Genomic DNA, 20918 nt, shown 5'->3' on the forward strand with positions numbered 1-20918 from the left:
AACAATAAAAAATAAATAAATGAATCAGCCATCTGTGGTCTGGCAGCTGACCACACATGCATGACTGCTGCAAGAGGGAACCAAAAGAACCACCTAGCTAAGCCCAGCCCAAATTGCCAACTAGCAGAATCACTAACTAAATAGGTAGTTGTTTCAAACTACTGGATTTTGGAGTGGGTCATTATGCAGCAATAGTTACCTGAAATTGGATTTTTAAAGAATTAAATGAAAATTACAGAAATAAAATGTAAAATAACTGTAAAACAAACTCAATTGAAGGGTTTAAAAAGTCATTTAGATGCCATTGAAAAGAGAATTAGAAAACTGTTATAAAATATCCAGAGTGAAGTAAAGAAAAACAAAAGGATAAAAATACACAAGAAGGAGTGTAAGAGATATTTGAGATATAGCAAAAACAAAACCCCTAAACTAAGTGTAATTGGAAAGCAAGGAGACGGGAGAGGAAAGAGGAACTGAGCAAAAGAGATAACAGATAAGAATTTCCCAAAACTGACAAAAGTCATCAAGATAGACTTGTAAAATGTGTTACAAACCCCAAGCAAGATCAAAACAAACCAACAAGCTGGGCATGATGGCTCACGCCTGTAATCCCAGCACTTTGGGAGGCCCAGGCAGATGGATCACCTGAGGTCAGGAATTTGAGACCAGCCTGGCCAATATGACAAAACTCCATCTCTGCTAAAAATGCAAAAATTAGCCAGGCATGGTGGTGCACGCCTGTAATCCCAGCTACTTGGGAGGCTGAGGCAGGAGAATCACTTGAATCCGGGAGTGGAGGTTTCAGTGAGCCGAGATCGTGCCATTGCACTCCAACCTGGGCGACAAGAGTGAAACTCTGTCTCAAAAAAAAAGAAGAAAAAAAAAACAAACCAATGAACAAAAGACAACTTCTCAAAACATCAAAAAAAAAAAAAAAAAACATTATGGAAACCAAAGATAAATAGAAAAATCGTAAAATAGCCAGAGTGGGGGAAAACTAAATTCCCTTTATAAAATAAACAACTTAGCTGACATTTCAGCAAAAATAATAAAAAGCAGAAGATGATGGAATGGTATCTTTTTTTTTATTTTTCCATAGGTTATTGGGGTACAGGTGGTGTCTGGTTACAAGAGAAAGTTCTTTAGTAGTGATTTGTGAGATTTGGTGCACCCATCACCCGAGCAGTATACACTGCACTCTACTTATAGCCTTTTATCCCTCACCGCCTCCCACTTTTCCCCCCAAGTCACCGAAGTCCATTGTACCATTCTTATGCCTTTGCATCCTCATAGCTTAACTCCCACATATCAGTGAGAACATACATTGTTTGGTTTTCCAAGGAATGATATATTTAAAGTGCTGAAAGAAAATAACTGCCTATCTAGAATTTTATACCGGTGAAGAAGTACTTCAAAGACTAAGGCAGACACAGTGGCTCATGCCTGTAATCCCAGCACTTTGGGAGGTTGAAGCAGGTGAATCACTTGAGGTCAGGAGTTCGAGACCAGGCTGGCCAACATGGCAAAACCTCATCTTGACTAAAAATGCAAAAATTAGCTGGGCGTGGTGGCACGCGCCTGTAATCCTAGCTACTCAGGAGGCTGAGGCATGAGAATCACTTGAACCCGGGAAGTCAAGGCCAAGACTTGTGCCACTCCCCTCCTGCCTGGGTGAAAGAGTGAGACTCTGTCTCAAAAAAATCATAATCTTTTTAAATGAAGCTGAAATAAAGACATTTTTAGAAAAAATAAAAAACTGAAAGAATTTGTCACAAAAAGGCTTGCAGTAAAGGAAATACCAAAGAATGTTCTTTACATATAAAGAAAATGGAAACTCGGGCACAAGAAGTGAAGAGCAATAGAAATAGATGTAATTTGTGACAATAAAAGTTGGGAGATAGAGCTGTATAGGAGTTTTTTATACTATTGATAAGGAATTGGTATTAATTCAAACGATATTGTTGAAGCTATTCATTGTAATACCTGTAGTAACCATTGAGAAAATAACAAAATGTACAGAAAAAGAAATAAGAAGGGAATCAAAATGATGCAGCACAAAATATCAATTAAATACAAAGGAAGGCAGTAATGGAGAAAATGAGGGATAAAAAAGACATAAGATGTATATAAAATATACAGAAATAGAAGGAAATGTCATCATTAGAAAAGGACCAATTAAGTAGGAGTAAACAATCATCTTCAGTTTCTATGCATATAACAAGTTTAAAATAAATAAAATAAAATTTGAAAGAACTAAAAGGAGACGTAAATCCACAATCATAGTTGCAGAGTTTTATTACATTGTCTCTCTAACTGATATAAGAAGAAAACAAAAAAATCAATAAGGCTATAAGAATTTGAAGATCATTAAACCAATATATATTAATTATATATAAAACAATTATCCTAACAATTGCAGAATACACATTCTTTTCAAGTGCACATGCAATATTTACCAAAGTATTTTTGTAATTTTATTTTATTTTATTATTATACTTTATGTTCTAGGGTATATGTGCACAACGTGCAGGTTTGTTACATATGTATACATGTGCCATGTTGGTGTGCTGCACCCATTAACTCGTCATTTACATTAGGTATATCTCCTAATGCTATCCCTCCCCACTCCCCCCACCCCACAACAGGCCCAGGTGTGTGATGTTCCCCTTCCTGTGTCCAAGTGTTCTCATTGTTCAATTCCCACCTATGAGTGAGAACATGCCATGTTTGGTTTTCTGTTCTTGCAATAGTTTGTTGAGAATGATGGTTTCCAACATCATCCATGTCCCTACAAAGGACATGAACTCATCCTTTTTTATGACTGCATAGTATTCCATGGTGTACATGTGCCACATTTTCTAAATCCAGTCTGTCATTGATGGACTTTTGGGTTGATTCCAAGTCTTTGCTATTGTGAATAGTGCGGCAATAAACATACGTGTGCATGTGTCTTTATAGCAGCATGATTTATAATCCTTTGGATATATACCCAGTAATGGGATGGCTGGGTCAAACGGTATTTCTAGTTCTAGATCCTTGAGGAATCGCCACACTGTTTTCCACAATGGTTGAACTAGTTTATAGTCCCACCAACAGTGTAAAAGTGTTCCTATTTCTCCACATCCTCTCCTGCACCTGTTGCTTCCTGACTTTTTAATGATTGCCATTCTAACTGGTGTGAGATGGTATCTCATTGTGGTTTTGATTTGCATTTCTCTGATGACCAGTGATGATGAGCATTTTTTCATGTGTCTGTTGGCTGCATAAATGTTTTCTTTTGAGAAGTGTCTGTTCATATCCTTTGCCCACTTTTTGATGGGGTTGTTTTTTCTCTTGTACATTTGTTTGAGTTCTTCGTAGGTTCTGGAAATTAGCCCTTTATCAGATGAGTATATTGCAAAAGTTTTCTCCCATTCTGTAGGTTGCCTCTTCACTCTGATGGTAGTTTCTTTTGCTGTGCAGAAGCTCTTTAGTTTAATTAGATCCCATTTGTCAATTTTGGCTTTTGTTGCCATTGCTTTTGGTGTTTCAGACATGAAGTCCTTGCCCATACCTATGTCCTGAATGGTATTGCCTAGGCTTTCTTCTAGGGTTTTTATGGTTTTAGGTCTAAAATTTAAGTCTCTAATCCATATTGAATTAATTTTTGTATAAGGAGTAAGGAAGGGATCCAGTTTCAGCTTTCTACTTATTGCTAGCCAGTTTTCCCAGCACCATTTATTAAACAGGGAATCCTTTCCTTATTTCTTGTTTTTGTCAGGTTTCTCAAAGATCAGATGGTTGTAGATGTGTGGTATTATTTCTGAGGGCTCTGTTCTGTTCCATTGCTCTATATCTCTGTTTTGGTACCAGTACCATGCTGTTTTGATTACTGTAGCCTTGTAGTATATTTTGAAGTCAGGTAGCATGATGCCTCCAGCTTTGTTCTTTTGACTTAGGATTGTCTTGGCAATGTGCGCTTTTTTGTTGTTGTTGTTGGTTCCATATGAACTTTAAAGTAGTTTTTTCCAATCCTGTGAAGAAAGTCTTTGGTAGCTTGATGGGGATGGCATGGAATCTATAAATTACCTTGGGCAGTATGGCCATTTTCACGATATTGATTCTTCCTATCCATGAGCATGGAATGTTCTTCCATTTGTTTGTGTCCTCTTTTATTTCATTGAGCAGTGGCTTATAGTTCTCCTTGAAGAGGTCCTTCACATCCCTTGTAAGTTGGATTCCTAGGTATTTTATTCTCTTTGAAGCAATTGCGAATGGGAGTTCACTCATGATTTGGCTCTCTGTTTGTCTGTTATTGGTGTATAGGAATGCTTGTGATTTTTGCAGATTGATGTTGTATCCTGAGACTTTGCTGAAGTTGCTTATCAGCTTAAGGAGATTTGGGGCTGAGACGATGGGGTTTTCTAAATATACAATCACGTCATCTGTAAAGAGGGACAATTTGACTTCCTCTTTTCCTAATTGAATACCCTTTATTTCTTTCTCTTGCCTGATTGCCCTGGCCAGAACTTCCAACACTATGTTGAATAGGAGTGATGAGAGGAGTGCATCCCTGTCTTGTGCCAGTTTTCAAAGGGAATGCTTCCAGTTTTTGCCCCATTCAGTATGATATTGCCTGTGGGTTTGACATAAATAGCTCTTATTATTTTGAGATATGTTCCATCAATACCAAATTTATTGAGAGTTTTTAGCATGAAAGGCTGTTGAATTTTGTCAAAGGCCTTTTCTGCATCTATTGAGATAATCATGTGGTTTTTTGTCTTTGGTTTTGTTTATATGCTGGATTATGCTTATTGATTTGCGTATGTTGAACCAGCCTTGCATCCCAGGGATGAAGCCCACTTGATCATGGTGGATAAGCTTTTTGATGTGCTGCTGGATTCGGTTTGCCAGTATTTTATTGAGGATTTTTGCATTGATGTTCGTCAGGGATATTGGTCTAAAATTCTCTTTTTTTCTTGTGTTTCTGCCAGACTTTGGTATCAGGATGATGTCAGCCTCATAAAATGACTTAGGGAGGATTTCCTCTTTTTCAAACTCAATCAAAACCGCTCAACTACATGGAAACTGAACAACCTGCTCCTGAATGACTACTGGGTACATAACGAAATGAAGGCAGAAATAAAGATGTTCTTTGAAACCAATGACAACAAAGTTACCAAAGTATTATCATATGCTATGCATTAAAACAAGTTTCAACAACGTTCAAAGTATTGAAATCATATGAATTATGAGTAGAATTAAATAAAAAATCAATAACAAAAATAAGTGGAAAATCTCTGAATGTTTAAAACATAAGCTACATATTTCTAAAAACCCATGAGTCAAAGAATAAATGAAATGAAATTTGGAGAAAAATTTAGAGCTAAGTGATAATGAGTATCTAATGTGCAATATAGCTAAAGCAGTGTTTAGAGGGAAATTTATAGCTTTAAATTTGTATGTTAGAAAAAAAAGAATGTTTGCAAGTCAATAATGCAAGATTCAATCTCAAGAGACCAAAAAGAAAAAGAAATAGTAATTCAAATAATGATGATGATAATGATAACCCAACGAAAGGAGAAAGGAGAAAATAAAGGTAAGAGCTAACCTCAATAAAATAAAAAGCAAATGTACAATAGAGAAAATTAGCAAAGTCAAAAGTAAGTTCATTAAATAAAAGTGTTAAAATGTATATATCTGGTGCTTTGGAGGTGCCAACACCACCTAGAGTCTCTTGCTATCAGCCATAGTTAACCCCACTGTGTTCGTTAATATAGCCGTTGACTATGAACCCTTGGACTGTGTCTCCTTGGAGCTGTTTGCAGATAAAATTCCAAAGGTAGCAGAAAATGTTTGTGTTCTAAGCGCTGGAGAGAAATGATTTGATTATAAGAGCTCCTGCTCTCACAGGATTATTGTAGAATTTATGTGCCAGGATGTTGACATCACACACCATAATGGCACTGGTGGCAAGTTCATCTATGGGGTGAAATTTGATTATGAGAACTTCATCCTGAAGCATACAGGTCTTGGCATCTTCTACATGACAAATACTGGACCCAACACAAAGAGTTCCCAGTTTTTCATCTACATTGCAGAGACTGAATGGATGGATGGCAAGAGTGTGGTATTTGGCAAGTTGAAAGGGGGCATGAATATTGTAGACACCATGGAGCCCTTTGGGTCCAGGAATGGCAAGGCCAGCAAGAAGATCACCATTGCTGAGTGTAGACAACTCTAATCTGATATGAATCAAAAGACCCTCATTCCAGAGAAGTTCCTGCCTCAGATTCTAGAGAAAGAAATGCTGCACAGAGAGACCAAGAAGAATCTGAACAGACAGGCCTTGCTGAGTTTCTCCACTCAGCCTATTAATATGAAATCATACCCTTTTTGTCCAGTCACATTTCTACAAGGTTGTCAGTCATGCCTATGAAATGAAGTCTCCATAAAAACCCAAGAGGACTGGGCTTGGAGAGCCTCCAGATAGCTGAACACGTGGAGATTCCTGGCAGGCAGTGTGCCCAGGGAAGGCATGGAAGCTCCATGTCCCTTCCCCCATACCTTGCCCTATGTCATCTCTTCATCTGTATTCTTTGTAATATCTCTTATAATAAATCAGCAAACATAAATGTTTCCCTGGTTTATGTGAAACACACCAGCAAATTAATTGAACCCGAAGGAGTGGGTTATGGAAACCTCAAGTGGAAGCTGGTTGGTCAGAAGTTCTGGAGGCCCAGACTTACAACTGGTGTGGTGGAGGGGCGGTGTTGGGGACTGAGCCCCCAACCTCTGTGGTCCAACACTGTCTCCAGTTAGTGTGTGAACTGAATTGGAGAACACCCAGCTGGTGTCCACTGTAGAATCCATTATTCAGTTTGTTGTGAGGAGAAATCCACCTCCCTGCAATTGGTCACGGAAGTCTTCCATGTTGATGATTGTTGTTATTTTGATGTGGGAGCAGAGGAGAAATGTGGTTGGAGACGTTTGTTCAAAACAACAAACATGGCCGGGCGCGGTGGCTCAAGCCTGTAATCCCAGCACTTTGGGAGGCCGAGACGGGCGGATCACGAGGTCAGGAGATCGAGACCATCCTGGCTAACACGGTGAAACCCCGTCTCTACTAAAATACAAAAAAAATTAGCCGGGCGAGGTGGCGGGCGCCTGTAGTCCCAGCTACTCGGGAGGCTGAGGCAGGAGAATGGCGTGAACCCGGGAGGCGGGGCTTGCAGTGAGCTGAGATCCCGCCACTGCACTCCAGCCTGGGCAACAGAGCCAGACTCCGTCTCAAAAAAAAAAACAAAAAAAACAAAAAAAAACAAAAAAAAAAAACAACAAACATTCACATTTGTACCCATCTCTTTTTTTTTTATTTTACTTAAGTTCTGGGATACATGTGCAAAACGGGCAGGTTTGTTACATAGGTATACAGGTGCCATGGTGGTTTGCTGCACCTGTCAACCCGTCATCTAGGTTTTAAGCCCCACGTGCATTAGGTATTTGTCCTAATGCTCTCTCTCCCCTTGGTCCTCACCCACTAACAGGACCTGGTGTGTGATATTCCCCTCCCTGTGGCTATGTGTTCTCATTGTTCAACTCCCACTTTGAGTGGGAACATATGATGTTTGGTTTTCTGTTCTTGTGTTAGTTTGCTGAGAATGATGGTTTCCAGCTTCATCCACGTCCCTGCAAACTCAGGAACAAAAAACAGGACTCCATAATTACCTCTTTTAATCAACATTGTACTGGAGGTCATGGCTAGTTCAACAAAACAAGGAAAATAGCCAAAGGGAATAAAAATTAGAAATGTATATGTGAGGCTGGGTGTAGTGGTTCACGCCTGTAATCCCAGCACTTTGGGAGGCTCACCTGAGGTCAGGAGTTCGATACCAGCCTGGCCAACTTAGTGAAACTCCGCCTCTACTAAAAACACAAAAATTAGCTGGGTGGGTGGCAGGCACCTGAAATCCCAGCTACTCAGGAGGCTGACGCAGGAGAATTGCTTGAATCTGGGAAGCAGAGGTTGCAGTGAACCAAGATGGCACCATTGCACTCCAGCCTGGGCAACAAGAGCAAAACTCTGTCTCAAAAAAAAAAAAAAAAAATGAAAAAAAGAAAAAAATGAATATGTGAAACTGTCATTATTAACAAACTATATACCTGTGTATATAGGAAACCCAGAGGAATATATGAAAAACTATTTGAGCGTAGAAGTCAGTTTGGCAAAATTGCTAGGTATAAGGTCAATATAGAAAAATCATTTTTATTTCTATATGTCAGTACAAACAGATAGAAAATGAAATTTTGAAAACAATACTAATTACAGCAGCACAAAAAAATTAAAATATATAGAAATAATTTCAACAAGCAATATTTAAGACCTATACACCTATTGCAACAAAAGATTTCTGAGAAAAAATTAAAGAGCTAAATAAGCAGAAGAATATAGCATGGTTTTTATTGGAAGACTTAATATTGCTAAGATGTCAATTCTTCCTAAATTAATGTATAGATTCAATAGAATTCCAATAAAAATTATTGCAGGTTATTTTTATAGAAATTAACAAGTTGATTCTAAAACTTATGTGAAAATGTAAAAGACATAGAATAGCCAAGGCAATCTTGAAGAAGAACAAAGCTAGGTTTTCATTACCTAATATCGACATGTATTGTAAAACTTCAGAAATTAAGATAGCATTCAGTATTGCAAGGATTGAAAAGTAGTTGATGGAATATAATAGTCTAGAAATAGACCCTGTATGTGGGAAAAGACACTAACTGTTTTTCCTCTGGTTTCACACCACAACAATCAACACAGAAGTGACCAATGTGTGGGGAGTTTTCCCACGCACCAAGCAAGCAATCAGTTCTTCAGTGGACACCAACTGGATGTCCTCTAATTCAGTTTAATTCTGACACTATCTACCTGTAGATATCTACCAGATGCCAATTGCAAGCTCCAGAATTGTTTTACCTGCGCTTCTGACCGACTGGTTATAAATTGGGTTTCCCGTTACTCCCTCCTTGGGTTCAATTAATTTGCTAGATGGCTCACAGAACTCAGGGAAACACTTACATTTACCGGATTATTACAAAGGGTACATATGAAGAGATGCATAGGGCAAGGTGTAGGGGAAGGGATACAAAGTTTCTGTGCCCTCCCAGGGTGTGCCACCCTCCAGGAACCTCCACATGTTTAGCTCTCTGAACCTCGATCTTTGGGTTTTTATGGGGGCCTCAATAAGTGGGAATGATTGACCACTGGCCATCAGTGATCAGCTTAACCTTCAGTCCCTCTCCTTTTCCTAGAGGTTGGGGATGGGCTCAGAGTCCACTATTTCAAACCTGCCTTGGTCTTTCTGGTGACCGGCCCCTATCCCGAAGCTACCTACAGGCTGCCAGCCATCAGTCACTTCATTAGCCTACAAAAACACATCACTTCGGAATTTCTAAAAGTTTTAGGAGTTGTATGTCAGGAAAGGAGGTTGAAAAACAAATAAATATTTCACAATATCACACAAACCAACACATATTTGATGTTTTCAATAAATGGTGCTGGGTCCAATTGATATCTATAAGAAAAAAAAACCTTGATATCTCCCTCATATCATATACAAAAATTAATTTTAAATAAATCATAAATTTAAATATGAAAGCTAAACCTATAAAGCTTCTAGAAAAAAGCACAAGAGAATATCTTCTACATCATGAGACAGACAAATGTTTCCTTTTTTATTTTTACATTTTAATCTATTTTGTGTTTATTTTGAGACCAGATTACGAGACTGGCTAATTTTTGCATTTTTGGTAGAGATGGGGTTTCACCATGTTGCCAAGGCTTGTCTTGAACTCCTGGGCTCAAGTGATCCACCCACCTTGGTCTCTCAAAGCGCTGAGATTACAGGCATGAGCCACTGCAGCCAGCCAACAAATGTTTCTTTAACAGGACAAAAAAAAAAAATCACTAACCATGAAAGAATATTGATAAATTGGACTTCACTAAAACTTAGAACTTCTGTTTGGTGAAAGACAACATTGAGAGAGTGAAAAAGCAAGCCACAGACTGGGAGAAAATGTTTGCAACACATAGATCTGAAAAAGGGCTCATATCCAGAATATATAAAGAATTCCATCCATAATAGACTGATGACAATAATCAATAATACACTGCAAATCAATAATACACTGATGACAATAACCACAAAAAAAAGCAACAGACTTGAGCAGGTATTTTACGAAAGAGAATATCCAATATCCAGTAAGCATGCAAAAGGGTGCCCAACATCATTAGTTATCAGAGAACAATGAGATTACACATTCCCACCAAAATAGCTAACATTTAAAGGTCTGAAGGTTGGGCGAAGCAGCTCAAGCCTGTAATCCCAGCACTTTGAGAGGCCGAGGAGGGTAGATCGCTTGAGGCCAGAAGTTGGAGGCCAGTCTGGCCAACATGGTGAAACCCCATCTCAAAAAAAAAAAAAAAAAAATTAGCTGGGCGTGGCAGTGCACACCTGTAATCCCAGCTACTTGGGAGGCTGAGGCAAAAGAATCACTTAAACCTGAGAGGTGGAGGTTGCAGTGAGCCAAGATCACACCATAGAACCCCAGCCTAGGCAACAAGAGTGAAACTCTGTCTCAAAAAAAAAAAAAAAAAGAAAATCTGATGTTTATATCCACTAAAAATATGTACAAGAGTGTTAATAATGGCTTCAGTCAAATAATTCAAAATGAGAAAAAATCCAAATGTCTATCACAATTGGATGAGCAAATAAATCATGTTATAGTCTTATGGAATATTACACAGCAATGAAAAAGAAAAGCTACTTTTCCTGGCAATAATGTGGATGGATCTCACCACAATGATGAGTATTAAGGAAGCCAGACTCCAAAGAGTACATAATGAATTATTTCATTGATGTAAAGTTTAAAATCAGGAAAAACTAATCTATGGTGAGGGAGGTTAGAATGTGGTTACCCTTGCGGGAGGGCGGTTATCAACTTGAAGGAGCAAAAAGGAACAACTGGGTGCTAGAAATGTGTTACATCTTGATGTGGGTAGTGTGAATATGTACTTACGCATATAAAAGTTCATGAAGTTGTTGATTTAAACTTTGTGCAGACAGCTGTGAGTTATACCTCGATTAAAAAAAAAAACAGAAAAGGAGTAATGACTACCTCTCACTGCACTGTTCTGACCATTAAACTAAGATGTACTTTGATAAAAGCAAAGTATGACCTGCCATTGTGGAAACATTACCATAGCAAGTGAATTTGTAGATTTCCTCACTCATCTCAGCTAAACCCAACTCTTAGCTAAATATCAGAAAAGCCTGGGAGGCAGGGGTTGCAGTGAGCCATGACTACACCACTGCACTCCAGCCTGGGTGACAGAGAAAGACCCTGTCTCGGAAAAAAAAAAAAAAAAAAAAAAAAAAAAAAATGAAAAAGAAAGATAGACCTAAAACAGCCAACTGAAATGCAATATGGAATGTGCTATGGATGTGTGCCCAGGATGTAAGGCAAGCATAAGAAAAGCATGTTTTCCACTGTCCTGCAGAATTAGGAGTGGCTGCCCGGAGGAGGTGGGTGGGAGCTGCCATTGAAAGAAAAAGCCAAAGCCTGCCTGGTGGATGCAGAAAGGAACAGGGAAGGGGGTTATTGTGGACACAGCAGTAGCATGTTTAGGGGAACACACAACACATGTGTGCCTTATGGGTCTGGTAAAGACAGAGCAGGTTTGGAGAGTGAGGTGATGGAACATGAGTTTAATTTTTAGGTGTTTTGTGGTGGTTTTATTTTATTTTTATCTTTTATAAAATTGTGAGAGGTAGCACAAATATTAAAAGGTACTTAAATATAAAGGTACTGTATAATGAATAATAACGTAAACTCCCATATAATCCACCAGTAGATCAGAATGTAGAGTGCTACGTAGAAGAAGGTTGTGCTCTGCTATTATAAAACTGAATAAGAATCACACAGGAAAATGGTTAAGTTATTGCCTAGACTTCTTTTTTGTTTGTTTGTTTGTTTTTAGACGGAGTCTCTCTCTGTCACCCAGACTGGAGTGCAGTGGCGCAATCTCGGCTCAATGCAACCTCTGCCTCCCTCGTTCAAGTGATCCTCCTGTCTCAGCTTCATGAGTAACTGGTACTACAGGTACCTGCCACCACCCCCAACTAATTTTTTTTTTTTTTTAAGTAGAGACAGGGTTTTGCTGTATTGGCCAGGCTGGTCTTGAACTCCTGACCTCAAGTAATCCACCCTCCTCAGCCTCCCAAAGTGCTGGCGTGAGCCACCACTCCCAGCCATAGACTTCTAAATACTTAAAGAACGAAGTGTGTGATCTACAGTCCTCATGCTACACTGCCTTTGGGGGTTTTTAAAAATTTATGCCATTATATTTTATTTTTATGTAATATTATATTAGCTTATACACTTAAGACTGGTTTGTATGCAAATAAAAAGGAGCTAGAGAGAACACCAGGTGTTGTTTTGATTTGTTGGTTTGATTTTTTAACTGGAAGGAAACTGTACTAAAGGTAGAAAGCCCGCAGAAAAGGAGCAGCTGAAGAAAGATCAGGGATGTCTTCATGGACAGCAGGTCCCAGATGACTTCTGAAAGAAGCTCTGGTGCCCTGAGCACATAGGAAAGTATGTTCAAGGACAGGGCAAGAGCACTCTTGCCCTCAGCAGAGGCAAATGTGGTCATTTACAGGAGTAGATGAAGTACATTGACACTGGAGAATTGCTGGCAAGGCTGGCAGAATCCCTAACTTGTGCTTCAGTTTTCTTAAAGAAGGAGGTTGTTGGTTTGTGGAGGCTGGGGTAGTGGAACAGGGTCTTGAAGAGATGACGAAGGTGTGGAATTCTCCCACCTTTTGGGGAATAGGAGAAGCTATGAGCCAGAAATGAGGATTTCCAGGACACTGAGAGTCCAGCTGGGGTTGGAGATTATGAATCTGTAGCCGCTCTTTGTTGCTGAATTTTCTCTGGTAGCCCCCAACAGTCCAGTGTGGGAAGAAGGAAGATGGTTGGAATGAGTTTCCATGGACAGCCTGGAAGGGGTGGTGCCGGAGCAGGGGTGCAGAGCAAATACGGTGAAAAGGCAAGTAGACAAGTCACTATGTCCAGGGTATTGTGACTGATACAAAAAGACCTCAGTTTCTGTCCCAGGGGTGTACACACACCAGACAGGGGAGACGAAATGCTAGTATGAAAACATAACTTCAACACAAGTTCTCACACATTTAGTGAGGCATAGAGGAGGACCCTACAAGTGAAAATTGTTTAGAGGAAAGAGGCCACAGTCCAGGAAGGCCCCGGGCCCCTGCCACTGCTGTTGCTACTGCTCGGCGGCTTTGGGGGCCTCTTTCCGGTGGTTAAGAACGGATGAGGTGAACTAGTAACTCTGAAAGGGAGGGTAGAGGGCAGATGGTTAACTCCACTGCAGCCTCAGGAAGAACAGAGGATGGTCAAGGACAGAAGTACAGAGGATGGTGAAGGAGACAATCTGATCCAGCAGCAGTGAGTTTCGCTCAGCCCTGAGCCCATGTGCAGAGCTCTGAGTCAGCTCAGCTTCCTCCAACCTGGACTTGCCAGTCGGAGGAAAGTGTGGGGCCTGAGCACCTGGGAGAAGGAGCATGGAAAGGTCTCAGAGCAAGTGGAACTTCCACCAGTCAACAAGTAGATGTTAAGGTTTTCTCAGCTAGGGCTTGTGCTACCAAGCTTGGGGTGAAGGCATCAAAAGATGTACCTGCTAGGGACTGAGCGAATAGAGCCCAGTGAGATTCCAAAAGTACTGGGGCAATCCAGCTTTAGTCAGGGCAAAATCATTAGATAGATAAAGTATCCTACAGGGCCCACATCCCATTTCTTTCTTCCTCTCTATTTAGCTTCATACTGACCATATTAACTCCCCTCGTCAGGTAACACAACCTGCTTACCTCTGTCAAAACTCACCTAGCCCAAGTCCCACTCTGCATTAGTTAACCAAATCATCTCATATGTCATACTCTTTCTCCACGATAACAAGTGCATCTGCCTTTCCTGTTTCCCATCCAAACCCCGTGCATCCCTGGCTTTTCTGAGCTCTTTCCTCTGCTTCAATTGTCCTCCTACTTTGTACCTACCTCCTAAACTCTTATTTATTCTTCAAGGCCAGTTCCCCAGTGTTCCTACCTAGAAGGAATCTTCATCTTCTTAGCTCCTTTTTTATTCTAAATGTATCTTGCCTGTTAATGACATGTAGCATTTCCATCTTCCCTTATAGTTGTAATTATACATACCTATTTTCCTCTGTCTGAAAGATTCTTAAGGGTAGAATAGACATCTGTTTCATCTTTGTTTCCCCCACAAAACCTTGCATAGTTCTTGGACCATAATAAGGGCTGGGGAAAGAGTTTATGAATAAGACCTCAAAAGCACAGGTAACAAAAGCAAAATAATCAAATGGTATTATAGCAAACTAAAAAAAATCGTGTACAGTAAAGGAAACAATCCACAGAGTGAAAAAGCAACCTATAGAATAGAAAAAAAAATTGCAAACTATGAATCCTACAGGCAACTAATATCCAGAATAGACAAGAAATTCAAACATCACAATGGCAAAATGAACAACCCAAGCAAGGGCTTCATTAATTCATTTAAATTAATTAATTCAACAATACATCTCACATAACTCCTAAAAATGACTCCATTGTCAGAATTCCACGCAGGATACCAGAGAAATCACAGAGCTGTAATTCCCTTGCCTTTGGCCTCTTGCCAAGCTCCACATTCCCGCAATTTCATTTTCCATCTGCAGACCTTCAGAACCAAAAGCCAGTGGCCCTGAAGCAGCATGGAACTCTCACGCACTATTTCGTCCAACCACTTTGGAAAACAGTTTGACAGCATCTGCTAGAGTTATGTACACATACCCCATGATTCTGCCCCTCTGTCTGAAAGAGGGGCAGAATAGGCCTGGGCCCTAAAGTTCATTTTGGACCCTAAATTCAGGTTTCAGTTGTCCATTCTGAGGAATGGACATTTACTTGTAAGCTCGCCCCATTCCCTGTAGGGACCTCAGTGTGTGCTAACCTGGCAGACCTCCCAAACATCAGCAGCCATAGCAGCATGAAGGGCTGTGCACCCTGCCTGGTCTGACTGGTTGGGGTTGGCTCCAGCCTCAAGGAGGCAGCAGGCAGCAGTTGGCTGGGAGAATCAGGTTCAAGACCACCCTGGGCAACATGGGGAAACCCTGTCTCTACAAAAAAAAAAAAAAAATAGCCAGGCATGGTGGCTCAAACCTGTAGTTCCGGCTACTAGGGAGGCTGAGGTGGGAGGATGGCTTAAGCCTGAGAGGTCGAGGCTACAGTGAGCCGTGAGCATGCCACTGCATTCCAGTCTGGGCGACAGAACAAGATCTTCTCTCAAAAAATAATAATAGGCTGGACACAGTGGCACACGCCTGGAATCCCAGCACTTTGAGAGGCGGAGGTAGACAGATCACTTGAGGTCAGGAGTTTAAGACCAGCCTGGCCAACATGGTGAAACACTGTCTCCACTAAAAACACAAAAATTAGCCAGGCATAGTGGCATGGACCTGTAGTCCCAGCTACTCAGGAGGCTGAGGCAGGAGAATCACTTGAACCTGGGGAGGCAGAAGTTGCAGTGAGCCGAGTGGTTGCAGTGGTTCAGCAAAAATTATTATACATTTATGCACACATATACATACAGCGAGGACCACCGTACTCCAGCCTGGGCAACAGAGCAAGACTTCATTTCTAAAAAATAATAATGATGATGATATAAAATAAATAAAAATGCATATGATAACCTGAATCATATGAGGGAACATCAGACAAACCCAGATTAAGGAACCCTCCACAAAACAACTGGCTTGTCCTCTTCAAGAATGCAATATCATGGCCGGGCGCGGTGGCTCAAGCCTGTAATCCCAGCACTTTGGGAGGCCGAGACGGGTGGATCACGAGGTCAGGAGATCGAGACCATCCTGGCTAACACGGTGAAACCCCGTCTCTACTAAAAAAAATACAAAAAACTAGCCAGGCGAGGTGGCGGGCGCCTGTAGTCCCAGCTACTTGGGAGGCTGAGGCAGGAGAATGGCATAAACCCAGGAGGCGGAGCTTGCAGTGAGCTGAGATCCGGCCACTGCACTCCAGCCTGGGCCACAGAGCGAGACTCCGTCTCAAAAAAAAAAAAAAAAAGAATGCAATATCATGAACGATGAAGAAAGGCTAAAGTATGGTCATAAACTGAACATGAGAAACATAAAAACTGAATGTAATACATGATCTTGATTGCATCTTGGGTCAGCAAAAAATAAACAACTAAAGCATATTCTTGGGATAATTGGTAATATGTGAATATGGACAGCATATTTGATGGTATTAATGTGAAATTTACTAAATTTGATAATTGTGCTGTACTAACATGAGAATGTCTTTGTTCATAGGATATAAGTGCTAAAATATTTAGGAGTAAAGGGACATAATGTCACAGCTTGTTCTCAAGTGGTTCAGCAAAAATTATTATACATTTATACACACATATACATACAGCTAGAGAAAGAGAAATAAAGTAAATACGATAAAATATTAACTGGTGAATCTAGATGAAAGAAATTCAAGAATCCTTTGAACTATTCTTGCAACTTCCCTGGAACTTCACAATTATTTCAAACTAAAAAGTTTAAAAATTACATAAACAGAGCAGCCTCAGTCAACTTACGCCAGGCCAGCCCCACAGACCCAGGTTGGAGAAGGAAGCAGCTCAGGAAGACCCAAGTCCATCCCTCCCTGTGCCTAACGAGTCACTCACCAGCTTCACCCTGCAAGGGCCAGCATAGCCAAGCCCAGCTATGGCGCTGAAACCCTGGGAATGGGAGTGGAGGGAGCATCACCCTCTGTCACACAGGCTCATGACCTCAGGGTCATAACCTCAGCTTCTCTGTTACTCTCATCCCCATAGCCAGGCACCAATCCCATCAGTCCTCCTTCAGCTGTCTGAGCTGCTTTCAAGGCGCCTTAGACCAGGTTCCAGCCTGGCTCTCCTGACCAGAATCCTGGGTCACTGGGCCTCCCAACCCACCCACAAGAGCCGCAGGCCCCACACCTCCCTCCCTGCTCCCTGTTCCTCATCATACTCTGCCCTATGCTGCCTGCATCCTTACAAATGTTGAGTCTACCTGAGCTTTGACTGTGTCTTCCTGAAGGACACAAGAATGCTCAGGGACTCAGTAACTGAATTGAGTACCTGGGCATGGGACTTTATTGCATATGGGGCTTCTACCCGGCCCTGAACCCACGCAACACTATGCCTCAGTTTCCCCTCTTTGTGCCCAGAGTGTACCCTCCTCTAACTCCACGCTCTCCACCCCTGTGAAGCCCCTGCAGAGTCACTGATCTAAAATGCAGAACCCTGGCAAGGCACAGTGGTTCACACCTGTAATCCCAGCACTTTGGTTGGGTGAGACCAAGGTGGGCAGGTCACCTGAGGTCAGAAGTTCAAGACCAGCCTGGCCAACATGGTGAAACCTGGTCTCTAATAAAAATACAAAAATTAGCCAAGTGTGGTGGCACGCGTCTGTAATTTCAGCTATTCGGGAGGCTGAGGCATGAGAATCGCTTGGACCCAGGATGCAGAGGTTGCAGTGAGCCGAGATCACACCACTGCATTCCAGCCTGGGTGACAGAAGGAAACTCCGTCTCAAAAAATAAATAAATAAATAAAAATGAAAAATGAAATAAATTAATTAAATTAAATTATATGTGGGATCCAGGTTTCAGAGCATCCTGGACCCCAGGACTGGAGAAAGAGGGGAGCAGCCCTCAACCGGGATCCCCGGGAGTAAATGTTAGATGGCTCCATGCCTAGCTGACAGCTTTAGGTTTGCTGTGGAGCTTCCTCATATTGTCTCCTTCTTCTGCCCCAGCCCAACATGTCCCTAATAATTTCCAGGCTCCTGTGGCATCTGGGGGGCTGAAGAAGCCAGGGAGATGAAGAACCATGCCATCCAGGCTCTTCCTGGCTGCTGGCCTTGCCCTCCCCTCCTCGGGCTCAGTTTTCCTGCCTCAGGGGTCCATCCGTCTGTCTCTGAGCTCCAGAACCAACCACTTCCTTGGGACTGCTTCTCTTCTCTCACGCCACAATTGGAGGATGCAATTTTCTTCATCTTTACAGGCAGCTGGAAGGAGGCTTCTCTCTCCACGACATGGAAAGATAAATTGAAGCCAGTGGGAAGGAATCTCCTCACCCAAGACTTCCTGGATTGCTGGCAGCAGAGCCAGATGCCCCTCTCACAGACCCCCCGGTGCACTGCCAGCCTGTCCTGTCTGATTTAGACTGTCAGACCTGTCAGGAGCTGCTCCGAGTCAAGTTCCAGATGAATGTGTATGTGGCACAATCAGGGAGATATGGCTCTGATCTCCCTGAGGGGCACAGCTCCTAGTCCATCATGTGAGTCCCCCGCCCCACGCCAGGTAGGACCTCCTTACCTTTGCCCTGATACCCCTTGAGGAGTAGGAGGAGTGTGAAGGTGACCACTTGCCCCAACATTTCCACAGAACAGAGGGGCCAAGCCAGCCCCTCCACCCCCACCAGACGCTGTGCCGTGCACTGGCTCAGCAGTCTCCAGTCAGCAAGAGGACGATGCGGAGCAGAGCTGCCTTGCAGCCTGTCCAGCCACAGTTTCCTCAATTAGAGGCTGTTAACACCTGTTGTGAGCTGACAAGGCCACTGAGAAAGCCCCAGCGCCTGGAGCTGGTCTGACAGTTCCCACAAACCAAGCTGGTGAAGCTTACCTCAAGTGGGAGGGTGCTTGAAGTTCACAGTGACTCACAAAGCCAGTTTCAAAACTGCATCCCTTTCTCTGCTTCAGCCCAAGAAATGTTCCAATTCTCTGAATCCTATGTGGAGAGACCCACATGGGGGCCAAACAGCCAGTATCCTTGGCTGTTCCTTTCCAACAGACTTTGTGGAGGTGGAGTGGAGAGGGGCTGGAGAAGGAGTGGGCTGAGAAATAGGGCCCTGGATAAAGCGGCTAACAGTGTTGAAGGAGAGGAGGAGTAGCTGAGAGAACATAGGAACAGACTTAAGGGCTGGAAGCACTAGAAAAATCTAACAAACCTGGGGATCCCATGCAAGTTGACATCAAAGTTTAAGCACATGTAAATTAAATTTGTTTCATAAGAATTTGTTTCACATGGGGCACGGTGGCTCATGCCTGTAATCCCAACACTTTGGGAGGCTGAGGCAGGCAGATCACTTGAAGTCAGGAGATCAAGACTAGCCTGGCCAACATGGTGGATCTCTGTCTCTACTAAAAATAAAGAAATTAGCCAGGCTGGGTGGCATGCACCTGTAATTCCAGTCACTTGGGAGACTGAGGCAGGAGAATCACTTGAGCCCAGGAGGTGGAGGTTGCAGTAAGCCGAGATCACGCCACTGCACTCCAGCCTAGGTGACAGAGCGAGACTTTGTCTCAAAAAAAAAAAAAAAAAAAGAATGTGTTTTGTTCCACATTTCCAATCTGTATGTCTAGATTCCCTCCCTTCCTCTTTTTCTACTTTTCCATAGTAGTCCTCTCTTCCCTCTTTTGCCTTCTCCCAGAAGTGACGTGGGCCTACTTTTGCTGCCTTCACATGCATGCTTGGATGCCACCCTCCAGGAAGGCCAGGCAGCTTTGGATCTGCTCAGGCCCCCATGGAGGGGTGGGGACAGTGGCATCCCCCATCCCCTGGAACACTGTGCTTCAAGGTCAGGCCCCAGGGTTAACACCTCTTTCTTACTTCCTTCTGCTTTCCCCTTAATAAATGCTTTCGGTTCCCTTCAAGTCCACTCTTCTCTTTTTCCATCCTTTGGTCCATTTCCGGCCATCCTGTCTGAACTGGGCAGGGGTCAGCAGACTGACAGCTTCAGCTGCCAAAAGAGGCAACAGTGGTGCTCTGGACAGAGCCCTGGATTTAGAGTCAAAGACTTGGACTTTGAGCTCCCATTCAGCAACTTACAACCTATGGTGACTCTGGCCATGTTGCTGTCTGAGCCTGTAGGGTCATCAATACATCCTCCCTGCCTTCACAAGGTGGTTTTCAGGATCAAATTAAAAATGATACTTGAGAATATGCATACAAAAAAAACACTGTACATAGATGAGGCTTTTGTGGTTTTGTTTTCATTTTTTTAAGCTCTGAATTGCTTTTTCCAGCTGGTCTAGTGGTTGTCATCTCTTCTCTCCTTTGTCTCCTCCCAAGTCGCAGCCCTCAACCCTGGAGAATTTCCTCAGAGTTGATCTGGCCATGTCCTTAACCTTGAGAAGTGGTTCACAAGACACGGTATAACAAAGAAGGGTAAACTTCCTCACATGCTAGGTGGAAAACAAGATCCAACTGTTGGAACCCACTAATGAATGTGACTTAGGAATCAGCCTCTCCAATCCTGACCCCAACACCAGCTCCATCCTTCCCGCCAGGCATGTGGATGACCTATCATCCCCTGGAAACTGAACTCGGAGCAGCTGTACTACTTAGTGTGTGTCTGACTTGTAGTCCCCGACGAACTCTATCATACAATGTCTGCTATTTGTAGGCTGATCGCAGTGGCTCATGCCTATAATCCCAGCACCTTGGGAGGCCAGGGCAGGCAGATCACTTGAGGTCAGGAGTTTGATATCAGCCTGGCCAACATGGTGAAACCTCATCTCTACTAAAAATACAAAAATTAGCTAGGTGTGGTGGTGCATGCCTGCAATCCCAGCTACTCAGGAGGCTGAGGCAGGAGAATCCCTTGAACCTCGGAGGCAGAGATTACAGTGAGCCGAGATCGTGCCTCTGCACTCCAGCCTGAGAGACAGAGCAAGACTCTGTCTCAAAAAAAAAAAAAAAAAAAAAAAAAAAAAAAAAGGCTGGGTGCAGTGGCTCATGCCTGTAATCCCA

At 42.4% G+C, this 20918-nt stretch overlaps 1 protein-coding gene across 9 annotated transcripts in view; it reads right to left on the reverse strand.

The window, feature by feature from the left end:
• Positions 1 to 19175, reverse strand: part of CD244 (CD244 molecule) — a 34033-nt gene extending 14858 nt beyond the window's left edge. For 2 of the 9 annotated variants that reach the window (XM_017948562.3, XM_021925879.2), the window contains exon 1: positions 18483 to 18757. In XM_017948562.3, coding sequence (XP_017804051.2) covers positions 18483 to 18543 — 61 coding nt within the window. In that variant the 5' untranslated portion in view covers positions 18544 to 18757. Of the gene's footprint in view, positions 1 to 11058; positions 11119 to 14270; positions 14373 to 18482; positions 18761 to 18788 lie in introns of those variants that run through there. The other 7 variants (XM_021925850.2, XM_021925880.2, XM_021925873.2 and 4 more) reach the window with 7 other exon arrangements.
• Positions 19176 to 20918: the final 1743 nt, after the last annotated feature.

Source organism: Papio anubis, chromosome 1, assembly GCF_008728515.1.
Source record: "Papio anubis isolate 15944 chromosome 1, Panubis1.0, whole genome shotgun sequence".
Classification (NCBI taxonomy): domain Eukaryota; kingdom Metazoa; phylum Chordata; class Mammalia; order Primates; family Cercopithecidae; genus Papio; species Papio anubis.